At 36.8% G+C, this 17,581-nt stretch overlaps 2 protein-coding genes across 2 annotated transcripts; both read left to right on the top strand.

Annotated features, from left to right (window-relative positions):
- Positions 1-4,719: 4,719 nt before the first annotated feature.
- Smp_061220 (hypothetical protein) lies at positions 4,720-8,410 on the top strand (the record flags this gene model as incomplete). The annotated part of the gene is made up of 3 exons (XM_018790571.1): positions 4,720-4,890; positions 4,923-5,093; positions 8,034-8,410. The coding sequence occupies exons 1-3, from the start codon at positions 4,734-4,736 to the stop codon at positions 8,408-8,410; spliced, it is 705 nt and encodes a 234-aa protein (XP_018646200.1). The 5' UTR covers positions 4,720-4,733.
- Positions 8,411-13,033: 4,623 nt separating this feature from the next.
- On the top strand, positions 13,034-16,958 carry Smp_061210 (hypothetical protein; the record flags this gene model as incomplete). The annotated part of the gene is made up of 4 exons (XM_018790570.1): positions 13,034-13,292; positions 14,026-14,120; positions 14,624-14,774; positions 16,873-16,958. The coding sequence occupies 4 exons, from the start codon at positions 13,034-13,036 to the stop codon at positions 16,956-16,958; spliced, it is 591 nt and encodes a 196-aa protein (XP_018646199.1).
- Positions 16,959-17,581: the final 623 nt, after the last annotated feature.

Genomic DNA, 17,581 nt, shown 5'->3' with positions numbered 1-17,581 from the left:
GGCGTTTTTGTCACAGTTCGCATACGATTTCAGGTCGTAGGGTACCAACACTCCTAAATCTTTTTCAACTTGGGAAACTTCTAGAGGGGAGTTACCTAAGTTATAACTATAGTCTGCACCATGTCGCAGATGGACTACCTTGCACTTTGAAGTGTTGAAGGTAATTCCGTTGTCGTCTGCCCAACTTTGGAGTCGGGTCAGATCCTCCTGAAGAACTAGTATATCATTATGATTACGTATCTCTCTCCAAAGTTTCACATCATCAGCAAAAAGAAATAAATCAGATGAAACTTGTTGAGGAAGATCATTAATATGTAAATCAAGAAGAGAAGAGGTCCTAGTATTGAGCCCTGGGGGACCCCACCAGGACATTCCATAGCCTGAGAGAAAGTGAAGTTAACCCTTACCGTAAAATGCCGGTTTTCTAGATATGAAGTGAGCCAGTCAATCAGAGTGGGTTTGATACCCAATCGTCCAAGCTTCTTGATAAGACATGCATGGTTGACCCTATCAAAAGCTTTTGAGAAGTCCAGGTAGATGACGTCAACCTTCCCCTTGCGATCAAGGATGGTTGTCCATCTATCCACCGCAGTCAGCAGGTTGGTCATACAAGAATGACCTTTTCTGAAACCATGCTGTTGAGGCGAGAAGAACTTTGAGGATGATAAGTATTCTAGTATACCGTCGTATACTAGGGATTCCATAATTTTGGAAGGTATGGAGAGAAGGGCCACTGGTCGGTAGCTTGAGAGTTCACTGCGTCGACCTCCCTTGAAAATTGGTGTGATGTGAGCCAGCTTCCAAATTTACGGCAGTTTTCCCCGGCTTAGAGAGTGTGAAAACATCACGCTAAGTGGTGATGCCAGGATTGAAGCTGCTTCCCTCAGTATAGCATAATGAACCATATCCGGTCCGGGAGAAGTGTCTTTTCTTAGGTGCTGCAGTTTACGGAGCACCAGGTCAGCACTCAGGTCCACTTCGGAAAGTCCTGTACAGGTGCAGGTGGAGCTTTCATCAGTGTAGTTGATGCGGATCGGTTGAAATATCCGAAAATATTGTTCAGCCAAAAGATTAGCGGCATTGGTCGGACCATTTGGACCTAGCAGTTGGGAAACCAGTTTTGGCTTGTCGAAGAGAAGCTGCGTAACTGAATAAGCTTTTCGGATTGGAGACAAATTTATCGATAAGCTTGGTCTGGTACTGAGGCCTGTCTTCTCTTATTACCTTTGAGCATATGTTCCTTATATGTTTGTATTGTCTGTATGCGTCGTTAGTGTCAGTTCGTTTATGCCTTTTGCGGCTTACCAAACGACGAGTGCGGTTCATGATGATTTCAATTTGGAATGGACAGGAGTCTAGGTGGCCTGTGTTAGTCCCTGCAATGGCGGTCTCTCAGTTATCCAACTTTATTTTCAAGGCATCGGTAGATGGAGCTTTAATCACGTGTTGGGGTAATGAATTTCATTTGTTGATGATTCTAAGAGAAAGTCGATAGTCAGCTGATAAATAATTTGTTCTGAACTTGTAAACTCTTCTAGAGTGTCCCCGTAAACTCTCTGTTTTGGAAGACAGAAAACGTGAGGGCATATCAGACGCAAATTTATCACAAAGTAATTTAATACTGTGATTAGGTCACCTCTAGTTCTTCTATATGACGATCCAAATGGGTTTATTTTAACCAGTCTATCGTCATACGAGAGCTTCACTATTAGGAGAATCAGCTTAGTTGAGGTTCTATGAACCTTTTCACGATCAAACCATCCTACATAGACAATAAAACTCTAACAAAATCTCAGTCCGAGCCACAAATCTTCACCATCACCCAGATTTTACTCATAAGTTAAATAGGAAATATATCTATGTATATACCTAGAATAAAGCATGTAACCTTTTAATCACATATCGTCCTGCGTTATTACTTGCTTACGCCTGTTGCCCCTCGTGGAGGAGCATAGGCCGCACACCAGCATTCTCCATCCAACCCTGTCCTAGGTAATCCTTTCCAATTCTTTCCAGTTAACATTCATCCTTTTCATATCTGCTTCTATTTCCCGGGGTAATGTGTTCTTTGGCCTTCCACTTTTCCGCTTCCCTTCCGGATTCCAATTTAGGACTTGCCTCGTGACTCAGTTTAGTGATTTCCTCAATGTATGTCCGATCCGCTCCCAACGTCTTTTCCTAATTTCCTCTTCAGCTTGAAGCTGGTTTGTCCTCTCCCATAAAATACTGTTGCTGATAGTACTCCGCCAGTAAGTGTTGAGTATTTTGCATAGACAACTGTTTATAAACACTTGTGCCTTCTTGACGATGGATGTAGTAGTTCTCCACGTTTCAGCTCCGTATAGTAGAACTGCCTTGACATTCGTATTGAAGATTGTGACTTTGATGTTGGCTTATAGGCAGTTGTTTTGAGTTCCATATGTTCTCCAATTGTAGAAATGCAATCCTTGCTTTGCCAATCCTCGCCTTTACATCTGCATCCGATCCTCCTTGTTCACCAATGATGCTTAGAAAGTGCGTGAATGTTTACACATCTTCCAGAGTTTCTCCATCAAGTGTGATTGGCTTGTCATTCTCCATGTTGTGTGTGAGGATCTTGCTTTTTCCTTTGTGTATGTTGAGGCCTATTGATGCACAGGCTGCTGCTACATTAGTTGTCTTCATCTGCATTTGTTCGTGTGTATGGGATAGGAGGGCTAGGTCATCTGCGAAGTCTAAATCGTCTAATTGATTCTGAGATTTCCATTGTATTCCGTGTTTCCCCTCCGATGTCGAGGTCTTCATAATCCAGTCAATCACCAGAAGAAAGAGGAAGGGGGAAAGTAGACAGCCCTATCTGACTCCGTCCCTAACTGGGAATGCATCTGTCAGCTGTCCTCCATGCACAACTTTTCACTGTAGTCCATCGTATGAGCTCTGGATAATGTTGACGATCTTCTGGGAAACCCCATAGTGTTGACAAAGGTTCCATAATGTTCTCCTGTCCACACTGTAAAACGCCTTCTCATAGTCGATGAAGTTGATGAATAGGGACGAGTTCCACTGAACTGATTGTACAACGTTGATCCGTGGTGTCACAATTCGGTTTGTACACGACTGATCCTTACGAAATGCAGCCTGTTGATCTCGAAGTTGGGCGTCTACTGCGTCTTTCATCCTGTTCAGTACCACTGTTGAAAACGTTTCCTGGTAGTGACAACAAACTGATGCCTCTGTAATTCTCACATTTTCTCAGATCTTTATTTGGTATTTTGATGATGTATCCTTCTTTCCAGCCCGTTGGCACTTGTTCCTCTTCCCAAATCTTCCTGAATAGAAGGTGAAGCATATTTGCAGTTGATTCAATGTCTGACTTCAGTGTTTCACAGCTGACATATTTCCTGGTACTACTGTTTTCCCACTCTTGATCTGACTGATGACCACAAGTTCTAAATATAAATGCTAACAGAACATGATCGCTATTCGCTAACGATAGGGGAATACGTAGACAGTAAATATCCTGGGCTACATTTATGATTACAGAATTTAAAAAGTAATCCTGTCTGAATACCAATGTGTGGGTTTGAATACGCACCTTATACTGCATGTAGGGGATGTATACAACAAACCATGTAAGATTATTTGTGGAAAGAAAGTAACAAGATAATGCAACATGCTAGCAAAGTTTATAACATATATAAACTATCTCTGCATATTTATTGCACGGTGGTCTTTATTGATTGTAGTAGTAGGAAGGTCAAACAATAAATGCGTTATAGTAAATCTCCATTAGGCTGCTGAAGTAGAACCGACATGATTTTGTTTAACAAATTGACCGAATCTGCAATTCCATAGAAGTGGGCCCCACAAGGAATGTAGCGGTGAATAAATCTCAAAAATTGATAGCTCTGTAAGTGTTTGACATTGGATGCTGACCATACTAGTTTTAGTGGACTCACCGAGCTGAGGGCTTTCGGTCATGCATCCGCACCAGATCACGAGTTGGAACGCTGTGCTCAACTTCACTAACCAGTTAAGATCAATCACTTCTCGATATATTGATAGCCCATCAAATATATCTTCGAACCTCCTCGATTCTGTCTTTTGATTTCACTGGGGTGACGCGATTCAATTATACAAGGTGTTACTGGTAAAGTGTTGTCAAACTAAAATATCTGTGGTATCCTCAGGAAGCTGTTCTAACAACTTAGGTTGGGTGGTTAAGAGTTGAACAAAAACATTTTGTTAACTGCCGAAAACTGTAGCTCAACTATTTATTAAATTCCTTAATTTGTCAAGGTGTATTTTTTTATTATCTTGTATTGAGTGTTAAAAACCTTGTGTCGAAAAAATGGGCCTCGTGCGCCATTCTGTCGACAGGTTTCTAATTCATCCTGAGCCTCCTTATTTCGTCCTATACTCTTGAGAGATAACAAGTCTTACTATCAGAAAAAATGGTGTCACGCCAACTACTGAGTAAATTAATGGCAAACTGGGCCTACACAAGAAAACAAGATAAAAGGACAAATACAAGTAGACCGATCAACTATCCACATTACTGAAGAGTAAAAGCAAACTTTTATTAGATTCTAATAACAAAAATACAAAGTGGAAACTAATCTAATATTTTGCTTGATAATGGTTTGTTGATATATGTATCAGCTAATATCAGCCCAAGTGAACTTGACCAACCGGGAAATTGCTTTTAATTACCAAAGAGCGCTGTATCCAAATCCGTAACTTGATTCCGCTCAATGAAGCGGTGCGCAGACCCAGTACACGGATTGTGTGTTCCTGGAGGGAAGCAACTAAGACATCGGTGTTCAGATTTATCCAGTTCGTACAGATGCCTTTCTGGAGTCTCGGTCTTACCCTTTGATATCAAGTGTCAGATACTTTCACTAGTCGAAAGTATTTTTCTGTTAATTTTTATATATTCCTAGTCAGCGACCTGATGAATCTTTGGGAAGTTTCCAAGGAATTTCAGCTTATGATTGAAAAGTACTGCGACAGTAGTCAGTGTCCACAGTTATCACAGTTTTACGACCCACATAATCACGAACTTCACTCAGTCTTCAGTTCCAGATGCACTGTTACATTGTACAAACACGCTGGTGAGTTAGGCGCTATTTGTGACAGCATTAGGAAATTTATTCCGTAGAATTTATCAATATCAACCACTGTTCCGTAAACTCCAGTTTTTGGAGTGTAGTTTACGTAGAGTAAGTTACTTTTTAACCTAATATTTCCTTCCGTTTTTGGCTTTTCATACTGAATCAAAAATAATTGAGTGATGATCAAATATTTGAACTATTACTAAACCTGCGTTTTTATTGCATCTTTAGAAGCCTCGTTGCTTATTTCAAAATAGATTTGATATACTTTTTCAATTCACACAAGAAAAGATCGAAAAGACCTGGTGTTGTATCAAACTTTTCGAGACTACAGTACCATATGTCATATTCTTACAGAGGAATTCACGAGAGTGACAACCCATAAAACTCCCAAATAGTACTATCTACGATAACGAATTCCATTCCGTTTTTTGGTTCACATCACTAATTAATAAAAAATTGGTTTGGTTTCTGCAACACCGAACAGGTAGCTTTTTCACTCTAAAAATAAGTGTTTTCTCTTCATCCCGTTGACAGATAATTTGATAAATGTTCTGTACATTTTGTTTGAATTGGAAAATCACTAGAAAGTCAAAGTTTAACCTCTAATTCAATTATTGGATAAGAAAACCTCAGGCTGAACCATAGGCTTCTAGTAGGTGTATGTGATATTCAATGTCCAGAATAAATTGTCATTGACAAGTATACCGCACTTCGAATTTTATCATCGAGCATTTGATACTCCTGTACTTTAATGTCCCTCGTCCTGTGTTGTTCTGTTCTTCATTCTATCCTTACTCATCACCCAAGTATTTTTCTACTGAAAAAGGGTATATCTTCAGTGATTTTTTAGACCTTCACGTGCACAAGCTTTTGATATAGGACACTGAAACTCGTGGTAGCTTCTACAGTTTTAAGCTCAAATACGCCATATTTCGCAACTGTTTTACATCCATCTGGTAATCGTCAGCGTCTATTGCTTTTATGTCTGATGGTTAAAAGTTTCCAACTCAATTATCTTTGTTTTAGCATATGCCGAATCTAGAAAAGTCTTCCAGGACTAGTCAGAACCTACAGGAACCTGACCGTTATCTGAGCATCTGCTCCATAGGTCCCTTAAAATGTTTGGCCTTATTTTTATATGGCGTTTTCTTGAAAGAATTTATCATTGGATGGCCAGAGCAAAATATCCAGCGGGTTTTTCACACTCTTGTGCATGTATGCTTTAATGAGAACTTCTGGTTTCGCCTATCAAGTTTGATCTGTCAGAGACCAGGTAGCCGTTTGATGTTTTTGTTTGTCCATTGTCTATTCTTCGTTTAACTGATATACATTAAATTGTTACGGCCAGTATCACTTTTCATAAAAGATAAACTGGCGTGGACTACCTTTGTATCAGAGTTTCATATGATTATATTTGCTCTGTTCCATTTCTGCTATTTCTTAACGTGGAAACTCTGTCAGCTGATAACAACTAACCAATTTGTGTTAAAACATAATCTCTATAGTTTCTCTAACAAATAGTATAGAAATCGTGTGTATGTATCAGTGAGTTTGTAGATGTGTACATTTGAAGTAAAAAATCAATGTAAAGGGGTTCATCCCAGTTAATCATTAATAAGAAAAACGATTCCCATGTTTTTTCTTAGTTGCTTAGCATTGTTAACACTAGAGTAAAGTGAAGAAAGATGAGTCAAAAAGGTAATTTAATTAGAAGACATTAGTCAGCCTAGATTGATAAACGTTCTGTAGAATTTGCAACTCTTTGAAATAAGAGGAGCTTTCAAAAATAAAAATGAAAAACCATTTGTACCAGCTTCGTAAAAATAGTTATTCTTAAAAGTTCACTTGAAGGGATATAATCTGTTCATCTTAAAATTATCCTCCACGATCACACTTACATTGTCATCTTATTTAAAAAGTAGGCTTTTCATATGTTGTTACCAATTTGTGTGCTTATGCTTAACTTTCATTATGAATTTAATTTCCTTGTCTATATCTTGAGTACTCTTGATAGTTGTGAAACAAAAACGTCCAATATTGTCTACCAAAAAAGTAAAAGCTGCCATAAACTCTACTTATTCAATACTGATATTAAATACTTAATAAACACCTCTTTTGTTTTGTGATCACTTGCGATACACTAAATAGTCTGAAACAAGCAGTAAACATTCTTAAAAGACGATCAAGACCATTGTAGGTAAATAACAAACATACAAAACAACATCGAGTAACCGTCAAGTATGTTTGAATTATTTCATGTTGACCAATTACGTGCTTTTTCTACCCAAGAATGGGTGAGATCGTATAGTAAAGAACTGCACATTTTGTTATTTTATTCAGCAACGGTTGTTTTATTTACTTGAAGAAATATTATAAATACATTATATTTTTGGAGGCTCTAAAATATCCATAAATTCAAACTATCCACTTATTTTTATGGTGAGTTTTTAAAATTTGGAATTAGCATCGTTTTCGACCAGACATCTTTTCATGAGAATAAATACTTCTCGATTGTTTTTTATCGACATAAAACGAAAACGTAGTGTGTATCGGATGCATCAGAATAAAATGACCAACCTGAAGAAACATCCAAATGCTAAACTTTAAATACACTGCATTATTTTACGGTCTGAATTCCGGCGTTTATCACAATTATGTTTTACTTGGATGAATTCGTGGATATGATGATTTCACCAAAATTAAATATCCACAATTGAAATGCCAATTACATTCGGGACTTAAATTTAATTCCTTGAAAAATTGAGTTCATACAACTTTCATAGAGTTTAGTAGTTTTACCCCTCAATAATTTACTTAACGAGTATACATGTAACTTAAGTAGTTCTAAGAGTTTAGATAATAAACATCGTTTCCTGGATTCGTATTTTTTGTTAAATTCTCAAGAAACATTTGTCTTTGCGCCCTTTATTGCTTCAGGTGTAGATCCTCAGTCTGAACTGACGCTTCGCCTTTTCCTAAGAAAAACATTTTTAGACCCTAATGCGTTACCACAAATGTATGATGAGATCAGCTCACTGTCGTCATCCGTTTTCAATGCGAAGCAATTTTTATCATCGGATAACAGTTCCTTAACTATTCAATATGACGCACTTCAAAATCTACATCCAGCTGAAGCCCATTCAGAAACTTCTTGGACTCGTGAAACAATCAGTTATCATGTATCACCCAGATATCCCTCTGATAATGCCCTACTGACTTCAGTCTCCTCATCTAGCAGTTATAATGATAATGGATTTTCATCAGATGACTTATTGACAGTCACACAATTACCGCAGTTAGTGTACTTATTCTAAAATATGGTTGATTCGTTTGTTATTATTGAATGTTTTGGTTTTGTAGAACATTATATCTATATTTGTTTGCAAGTGCGGATATCAAACGGTTTGCCATCTATATATCAGCGTTTTAAATGACGAATTTCATTGTTGTGTAAAACGTTTGCTGGTTTAGCTACAAGTTTAATACTGTAAAGTTTATTAATTAAAACTTCGGGTATAAAAGTATTTCATTGATGTTGAAATTCAAGACTAAATGGACCATACTTTGTTGGAACAAGGGGTTTCTTAGAAGTATGCCCCAATGTTTTCTGTATATGCGACTATTCTTAACTATGTTTTGGATAGTGTCCCGTCTCATACGGAACTTGTTAGCTCGATATATCTCCATCCCATAATTGATTGGCACAAAACTTTCTGTTTATATTTAGTTGACAGATCTGTTATCCTGGTAGATAAGTTGAGATCAGTTTATCGAAAGCTCAACAGTTTCCTGGAACGAAATTACAAGGCATATGAATACAATCAGAAGACTAGAAAGATTAGCAGAACACTCCGAAAAATCCTTTAACTGCTCCCCAGTTAACGCTAATCGTAGCTGCTACCTTGAGACAGTGATCAGACTTGCCTGTCGTGGTGACTCAACTGAGCCATATAGGCTGAAACACATGTTCCTTCAGGTCTTACCATGCCAGGCACGTCGGTTGCATAACAATAAGACTAAAGGCAACAACTTAAGGTCTGAGTGAAAAGCTGTACTGTCAACCATAAACATTGTAAAGATTTTCTGCCCGAATACTATCGGTCGATTCGGAGCTTATGATGAACTGTCATCGGAAATGGATACTTCAAGTAATGTTCGTCAGGGTTGTCCGTCAGTTCCACTTTTATTTAACTTTGCCATAGACATGCTTTTAGAGTGGTTTTCTCCCTCCAAATGTAAAATACCACTACGGGATTGGCTTGCGTCATCGTCTGAATTAACGATAGAGAGTGAAGCAGTTGAGCATGTCGATCACTTCACTAATCTTGGTAGTCTTACCAGTGCTGATGTCTTGGCGTCTAATGAAATCTCGTCACGAATACAAAAAGTTCAGTCGGGTTTCACCTACTTGCGTTACTTGTGGTGGAGCCGAGATATCCATCTGAGCTGCGGTACGAGTATACTGAGCAGCCGTTCTCTCCAGTCTACTTTGTGACTGGGGAAGATAGCCTTTAAAAACAGAAGACATTCGTAGGCTATTAATATTAGGTTTATAAACGTTGTCAAACTATTACCCGCGCATCTCTGGACTTCTGAGGAAACAGTTCTGAAGTTAGACGCAGGATACCAGAAAAGGATGACAAAAAGATTAATGAGGCAGGGAACTTTCATCGGACATATATGACATGTGACCACCACCTCGACGGACGATGACAGCTTGAGTATGATTAGTTTTTTGGAAAAGTAGAAGCGGCAAAACCAAGACTTGACATCAGTCCGTGAATTCGCTGAGTGTTGTACTAAACACAGACTAACTGTTGTAATTTTATGTCCGGCTTTTTGTTACGTGATATATTCACCAATCAAAATACGACTTTTCCAATCTTAACACTGTCAAAACAATGACGTTCTACTGGTATGAGTAGTCTAGCGTCTTTATTGTCCTTTGTCTGCCTAGCCCTTCCATTTGAGTCCAGAACACCAATTACAGCTTCTGCTATGCGAATCATTTGTTTCAAACATACTTGGTTCATATACCAGACAGACCGCATCACACCATAAAATAGAAAACAAAATTTGTACAAGATCAAGCCAAATGTGACTGTGAACGTGAGAGACGGTAATTAATAAACTGAACATAATTTGGGAACGATAAATCGTATGATAATAATCCATAGGTCAAAATGAAGCGTATGATAAGAGGAATATAGATATGCATAATACAATAGGTATATATATATATATATATATAATAGTCCATTAATAGGTCCCGGAAGTTACTTGTACTTATGTCTTCTCTAGTATATAACACTAACTGTTTTGGATTCACATTATTATTGTAATTAATGGTTAGATGATATGATTCAACATCGTTCGCAATTGTGCAGGTGCATTCACTCTTTGTTCTTTCTTAGACCCTAAGTTCCTGAATTACCTTATAATTTTATTGTTCTCTCACTATCCCGTGTTTTCTCGAATAATGTCTTCTATATCTAACCTTTTCTATCATCACTAATACTGTTGCTACCTGCACTACTCTGCAATTTGTTCTGAAAGTTTCATCTCACTGTGCTAATAGGGTATGTCAACTTGAATCAATGTACACCAGTTCCAGGTTATAAGTTGCTTATGACTGGTATACAGTATTTGGAAAACATTTAGAACGGAAAAGATTATATTATAGTTGCTTGCTAAGTAACAGTCTCTGTATATATAAAAGTTAGTTCCTAGCAATTTTTTATTCCCTTATTCAATTGATCAAATTTTAATTATAGTCCCTTGTCAGTTTATTTGATTTATCAAACAAGAATTGAAGGTAGTATTTAGGTCTTAAAATCACTAGGATTTAAGTAATCTACGAAATCAGTGTATTTCAATCACTCATTGTTTCATTTGACGTTTATTCTTTTACTCAGTACTTTGTATATAAGCATGCTTCTGATTGATGGTCTTGTCTTTGGTCCCAGTTTTTTCTGGAAGGTTGTCATGTTGTGTAAACAGTAATATCTGCCAGCTCGATATTTCTCTCTCTGGTGTGGAAATTAACTGATTATTTAGGTATTCGAGTATGGTTCACACTCTAAATGTGAAGGTTGATGATACTACCCACCTGCTCAAAGCGAAGTAGTTGGAGCAGGGCTGGAACTTGAAACTTTGTAATTGAAAATTAAGTGCCGTGACCACTCACCCACTGTTATTCAAACCGAATAATTTAAATTTTTTTCATCTGTCTGCGATTAGTAAAACAGTATTTTTTTGAAGCATACAATTAGGAATTTAGCTATAGAAGAGATGTAAAATGTGTCAGCTCAGCAACACACACAAAGTTAATTCTAACGGCATTTTAATTCCCATAGCTACTACTTGAATAATTCTTGCAAAATATATGATCGTTAAGTATTAGGGACTTCAGTCTAGCATGTATATTTCTTAATTCATCGTTTTACTGTGTGATGGTTAGCAATAATGCTTACTGGACATTTTTGTGGATCGAAGTTCACCTCTTTAGAATAATGATATTAGAACTATTTTAGTAGGTTCTGTTACACTTTTCAGTATTATTAATCTACTATTTATTACTCACAGTGGTGTTGCAGGATATTCGTTATCATCATTTCCAACCCTGGTCAAGCAGAATTTATCAGCTTCCTCGAGTAAACTGACAAATACATATTTCTGGCCAGCTTCAAACATTTTGATGGAGATTCTCCATTCTTACTCTTACACTCATCAAGCTAGAATTTTATTTATTTTGTATGGACCATTACATAGAGGTAATTCTGAACATATTTTTTGTTATTAATCGCATGATATGCTGTTTCTAAGTCTTTCTATCATTACCCAACAATTCTATTTATTAATGCTGATTTTAAATAGACTAACTTAAAAATATGGGTTTTAGTGAGAATAAATATGACTATAATGTTCATCACTTTCAAGCTGTCAAGTCTGTTAAATCTTCTATCAGCTGTATATCATAAATATCAGTATTATGAGATTATATCTGAAAATATCTGGGAAATAACTTTCCCGTGGGAAATGAACTGTAGGGATTCTTTAATATTCACTGAAAATCTTTACGTATTGGATGGTAGCAGATGCAAACGACTAGGAATTTATAATGAATTTTCATTACATCCTCACCATGAAGCATTTTGTATTCATACACTGATAATGAAATTTGGAAATTTTGACATTGAAATTTCTCAGCCTTAAAAATATCTGTTCATTGAAAAAACCAATAGTATTCAGAAAATATTGTAAGCGGGCCAGAAGAGTGTTTAGATAATGCAAGAGTCATTCATAACCATGGCTTGTTGAAAAGAATTTTGGTAAATTTAACGGAAATACCTATACATATGAGTTACACTATTTCACTAAAGAAATGTAGAACATATTCAATGACTGTCAACTCATGTTTATAATCATCGAATAATATCACTAAGACTGTTGAGTACAAGTTGCTCCAGAAAACGTACTACTGATAAGACTAAATGAAAGGAGGGATGAAAGTATTGCTCCTGCTTATGTGTTTGTAGTGCCTCCGTACCATATAAACTATTTCTGGACAATTTTATATGAAAGTAGTTACCACAGATGTATAAACTATAGAGGAAACCCGTGACCACTTTATGGGAACGATAAAACTGTTTCCCCATAGTATTATTTACGTTATGACCGGACCTCACATTTCTTGTTCTGAATAATTAAACCAATCGGAATTGTATCCTTAAATGGAATATCAGCCACACGGCTGTTTTGAATATTTTACGAAAAATAATTCTTCATTGAGCTTAACCAATATGGTCGGTGATAGAAAATACTGTTTTGAGTAGCTGTAGATCCATCCGTTCAATCTGACGCTAAATAAAACTTAAGAAAGGCATCTTTATTTGCAGCCACTTTTTAAAATTTTAACATGTGAATATTTTGCATTAATGTTTCTTGATGCTTCTTCAACAATCAGTATTTTGTTCTCAATACTAGGTAATCTTATGTGGCGTACAATGTGTGAAAATACAGCTGCTGATTCTCAACAATTATCTGCTTGTTTTGGCGAGCTTGGAAGTGTTCTGTCAAATATGTTTCATTCTGGTTTATGGACATCTGATGATATCATCAATATAATTGACCAAATTACAATAACGCCTGAGGATTGGTTAGCAGAAAATGTAGCGTGTTTATTGCATACATCAGGTATGTTTTCTTTTTGTTTATAGTAAATTATTTGTTCATTTTAACTTCGTACACACTTGAATTGTAAACACTTTAAAGAAGCTATATTAGCTTAACTTATTACCCTATGAAAGTGTAATAAATTAGTTCCTGATAATATGATTACAAATTTGTAAGAACATATATTCTTTTCAGGCTAATAGAAATTTCAACCAGTATGGAGATTAGTAGAGAATGTAGTAGTTTCACAGTTGAAATCACCAGTCGATCTAAGCTAGACCAAGACTGAAAACCTGGAAACAATGGACGACCGTTCCGTCCTAGCATCGGACTCCTCGTGGATACGCGCTGCTGAGGAGTTCCACACCGGGACGAAATGCCCATTCAGCAACTCCAGGTTTTTAATGGTGATCAAACATAGATCGACTCGTGATTTCAACTGTGATAATAGAAATTTATTAATAATAAGTTTGAAGTGTGTTTAGTTGTCGCACAAATATATTCAACAATGTCGTTTAGAGGCTTCTCCAACTCTTGCCATTGTATTGACATTTGGAGATGCATTACACCAGTATATTTCCGTCTTTATATCTCCAGCTTCTTCTTTCTATAACTTAGAAGAATATGCTTGCATCTATATGGTTTATTCTTTATGGGTCATTCATCTTTATCTGTAGTCTGTTTACAATCAGTCTCATTTGATTAGGAATAGGTCTGACTTTATCAACAATTGTATTTATGTTTTTCTTTGTAGGACCTGAAATAGCGTTACTTTCTGTGACGAATAAAGCCCGCAGTGGAAAAACTGCTGAAGTTGCTGTTACTCTCACTTCATTATGCTTAGTTCAGGTATATTTGGTTTTATACCTTAGTACTTCACCATTATTTTTCAGAAAATCTAAATAACTGGACCGTTTTGAGAACTACAATGTATTCTTCTTGCAGTCTAAATATTGATTGTGGGAACTGAATTGATCGGTGACTGAATTAGTGTAGTGAAGGTTAGGTATTTCGTACAGAAAACTAGGATCTCAAACGGTACTGTTCTTCCACTTTTTGGTCTCGAGGGTCATGTCGATATACAAAAGGAAATATGGAAAGCTTCATACGTAGATACTGTTTCCCTGAGGTATCGACTCAAAATTCAGGATTGGTGGTGAACTTCAGGTATTACAACAGAGGTGTGTATTTACGACTTTATATCGGTGTTCTTGTATAGTCATAAAGAAACAATAAACTTGGGCTGCAGCTTGAAATCTGTTAGACATTTAGATACAATACACTTTATGTAGCTCATTCATACCTACACAACGATTATTATAACAATTCCTAATATTTTAATCTATGGTTAGGTGAAAATTCGTGCAAAATTAACAGAACTCATTAATCTTGTCAGTGCTACATTTCAAGCCACAAAAGAAAAAGATCGAACTGCTTTTCTTGATCAGTTAGCTAGATCTTTTCAAGATGTTATAGTTGATCTGTATGAGACTGATGAACTAGGTGAGTTAATAAATTTTGTTTTAATCTGATTTGTATTGGCTTTTATAAACCTCATTTAGCAACCTTGAAAGCATACTTCTTGTATTGAAATCCATCATTTGTAGCCTTCCATTTATTTCATATTCACAAATTCGATGATACCAACTTGTCAAGAATTCATTATAGATCAGAGGGGGTTTATTATTTATTTATTTATTTAAACACATATATATTGGTACAAAAGGGCACCAGGTACATATGTGCCACACAAAATAATGAAAGTAGGTAGATAAAGGATGAAAAGACAAGGCGGGCTGAAATGTACAACCAGAAGATTCTTTCAGTTAGGAAAGTTAGAACCATTCTTTATGTAGAAAGTAAAGAAGGTTGCAGCAGGATCGCCACTGGCTTCTATTCTGAGCCATATCCGATAACGTCTCTAGCCACTGTGTTGCACTATCTCTCGGACCCCAACCAGGGAGTCGTGAATGACCAACAAAAGCTATCCCTTTGCAGCTCTCCTTCATGCCGCGACGCCATGTCATACACTGACCTCCTCTCCGCTTTTTCCAACCAGTCCCAGGGTCGGCAAATAATGCACGACGCGGAAGTCTCTGGGACGACATTCGTAAAACATGTCCGAGCCACCGAAGTCGGTGTTTCAAGATGGTGACACCAGAGGGGGTTTTGTGGAGAATTTAGTATTTTCACAGTTGAAATCATCAGTCAATTGAAGCTAGACCACCATCGAAAACCTGGAAGCACTGGAAGGCCGTTTCGTCCTGTTATGGGACTCCTCAGCAGTGCGCATCCACGATCCCACACTCGCGATATTCGAACCCAGGACCTACCAGTCTCGATCCAGAGCCCTTAACCGATAGACCACTGAGCCGGCATCCAACGGTGTTAATGTCTAACTTCAACCAATCCACGATTTTGAGCGACCGTTCACCAATTGTCTTCAGTGAGCTGATATCTCTACAACAGACTTGGTAGAACTCCATTGGCCAATTGGTGAACGGTCGCTCAAAATCGTGGATTGGTTGAAGTTAGACATTAACACCGTTGGATGCCGGCTCAGTGGTCTATCGGTTAAGGGCTCCGGATCGAGACTGGTAGGTCCTAGGTTCGAATATCGCGAGTGCGAGATCGTGGATGTGCACTGCTGAAGAGTCCCATGATAGGACGGAATGGCCGTCCAGTGCTTCCAGGTTTTCGATGGTGGTCTAGCTTCAATTGACTCATGATTTCAACTGTGGAAAAGAATTCATTAAACAAGTTTTGAAAAAACAACTCACATAAGGCATGTGAATTTCATTTTTCCAGTGGTTTTAAACAGTTCAGCAGGTTTTTTTTGAAGTTATTTTCACAATGACTTCAAGAAACTAGTTTTATTGATGTAAGCAGTAACATTTTGCGCAGACAGAAACAATTATATCGAAGAAAAGTATATGTATATTGTTCTTTTTCTAAATAAATTGTAGATTTTGTAATCTCTAGCATATTGAACATTTAAGATATGTCTTAGTAGCCTAAAACTTTACTGCTAGTTAGCTTTCATTGAAGACTGATCAGTAAATCTAAGCTGATGATCGCAATATATCGCTAAGTTTATTGAAGCTTTAAAGTATTTAGCTTCTGCAATGCTGATCGATTTTGATATTCAGATCAGTCTAGTCATGAAGGATTGCGTAGTAGTGGTTTGTTTATTGTATAACATTATAATAAGATATATCTGATAACATCGACTGTATGTTGTTTTTTTCATTATATGACTGCATGTGATGTTGACGACTATGAATTAGCGTAATGTTATCGATATGTATAGTTATCGTAATATTTTCTGAAGGATATTTGTTTCATTTCGCACCTCCATAAACTACTTATTTATTTGATTTAACGTAGTCGAATTACACGTAACCACAAATGGAATTCTAACAGTTACTCGTTCATCAACAAGTTAAAGGGTATATCTATAATTTAGTTTATATCGTCATTGCCACAACTATTTCATAATGTTTGAAAATAAATCTATTCCTCCGTACATTGTGATTTTATTCGTTACAAACTAAATGCTATATACATATATCCTGTTTGACATCCCACATTTCTCTTGCAGAAGAACGAGTCGAAGACTTTTCCACCATACTAAGAGCACAAGCTGAGTTCATGCGTGCGCTTATGGCATATATATACGAGGAGTGAAATATATTCACTGGGCAAATTTGTTTTTTACTGCGGTGCTTTCACTAGATCTGTTTTTTTATCGTTTATCTTTGTTTCGATGATAATGTTATCAATCTCATTTCTGCTATTTTAGAGTTACGATTGTTACTTCATACTTAGAATTGTTATTGTTCTTTTTTTCATACTTGTTTTTTTGCACAGATGTTGACTAATTATTTTTTAACCTACTTTGAAAAATTTTGTTTGGCATTTTACACCTGTTACGAACGGTTCAGTTTTTTTAATAGGAAACACTTATAGTTATTAAAAATTCTTATTTAATGTAATGGGATATGTTTGAGACAGTAGTCGCCCCGACATTGGCGGTCAGGAGAATTAGTTCACACTGCAATAGAAGTCTAGTTATGATAGATGTACTTCAAAAAGAATAGACGAGGACAAAGAAGAAAGATTTAGGAACGACAGTTAAATCGAGACTCCAATGTGAAAAATGTGTATGACTGCGTAACTGATTGACTTTCGGGCATAATTAAGGCAAACTCCCGTCGTTATCTAATTGATTGGTTGAAAAGGTAAACGACTCACCTTTATGTTTCTTTTAAATTCATTTGACCAAATTACTTGCGAGCTCAAGGCACTCA

Source organism: Schistosoma mansoni (genome assembly GCF_000237925.1).
Source record: "Schistosoma mansoni, WGS project CABG00000000 data, supercontig 0062, strain Puerto Rico, whole genome shotgun sequence".
Lineage (NCBI taxonomy): Eukaryota > Metazoa > Platyhelminthes > Trematoda > Strigeidida > Schistosomatidae > Schistosoma > Schistosoma mansoni.
The sequence above is the reverse complement of the archived record's forward strand: the minus strand, read 5'-3'. Positions and strand labels throughout refer to the sequence as shown.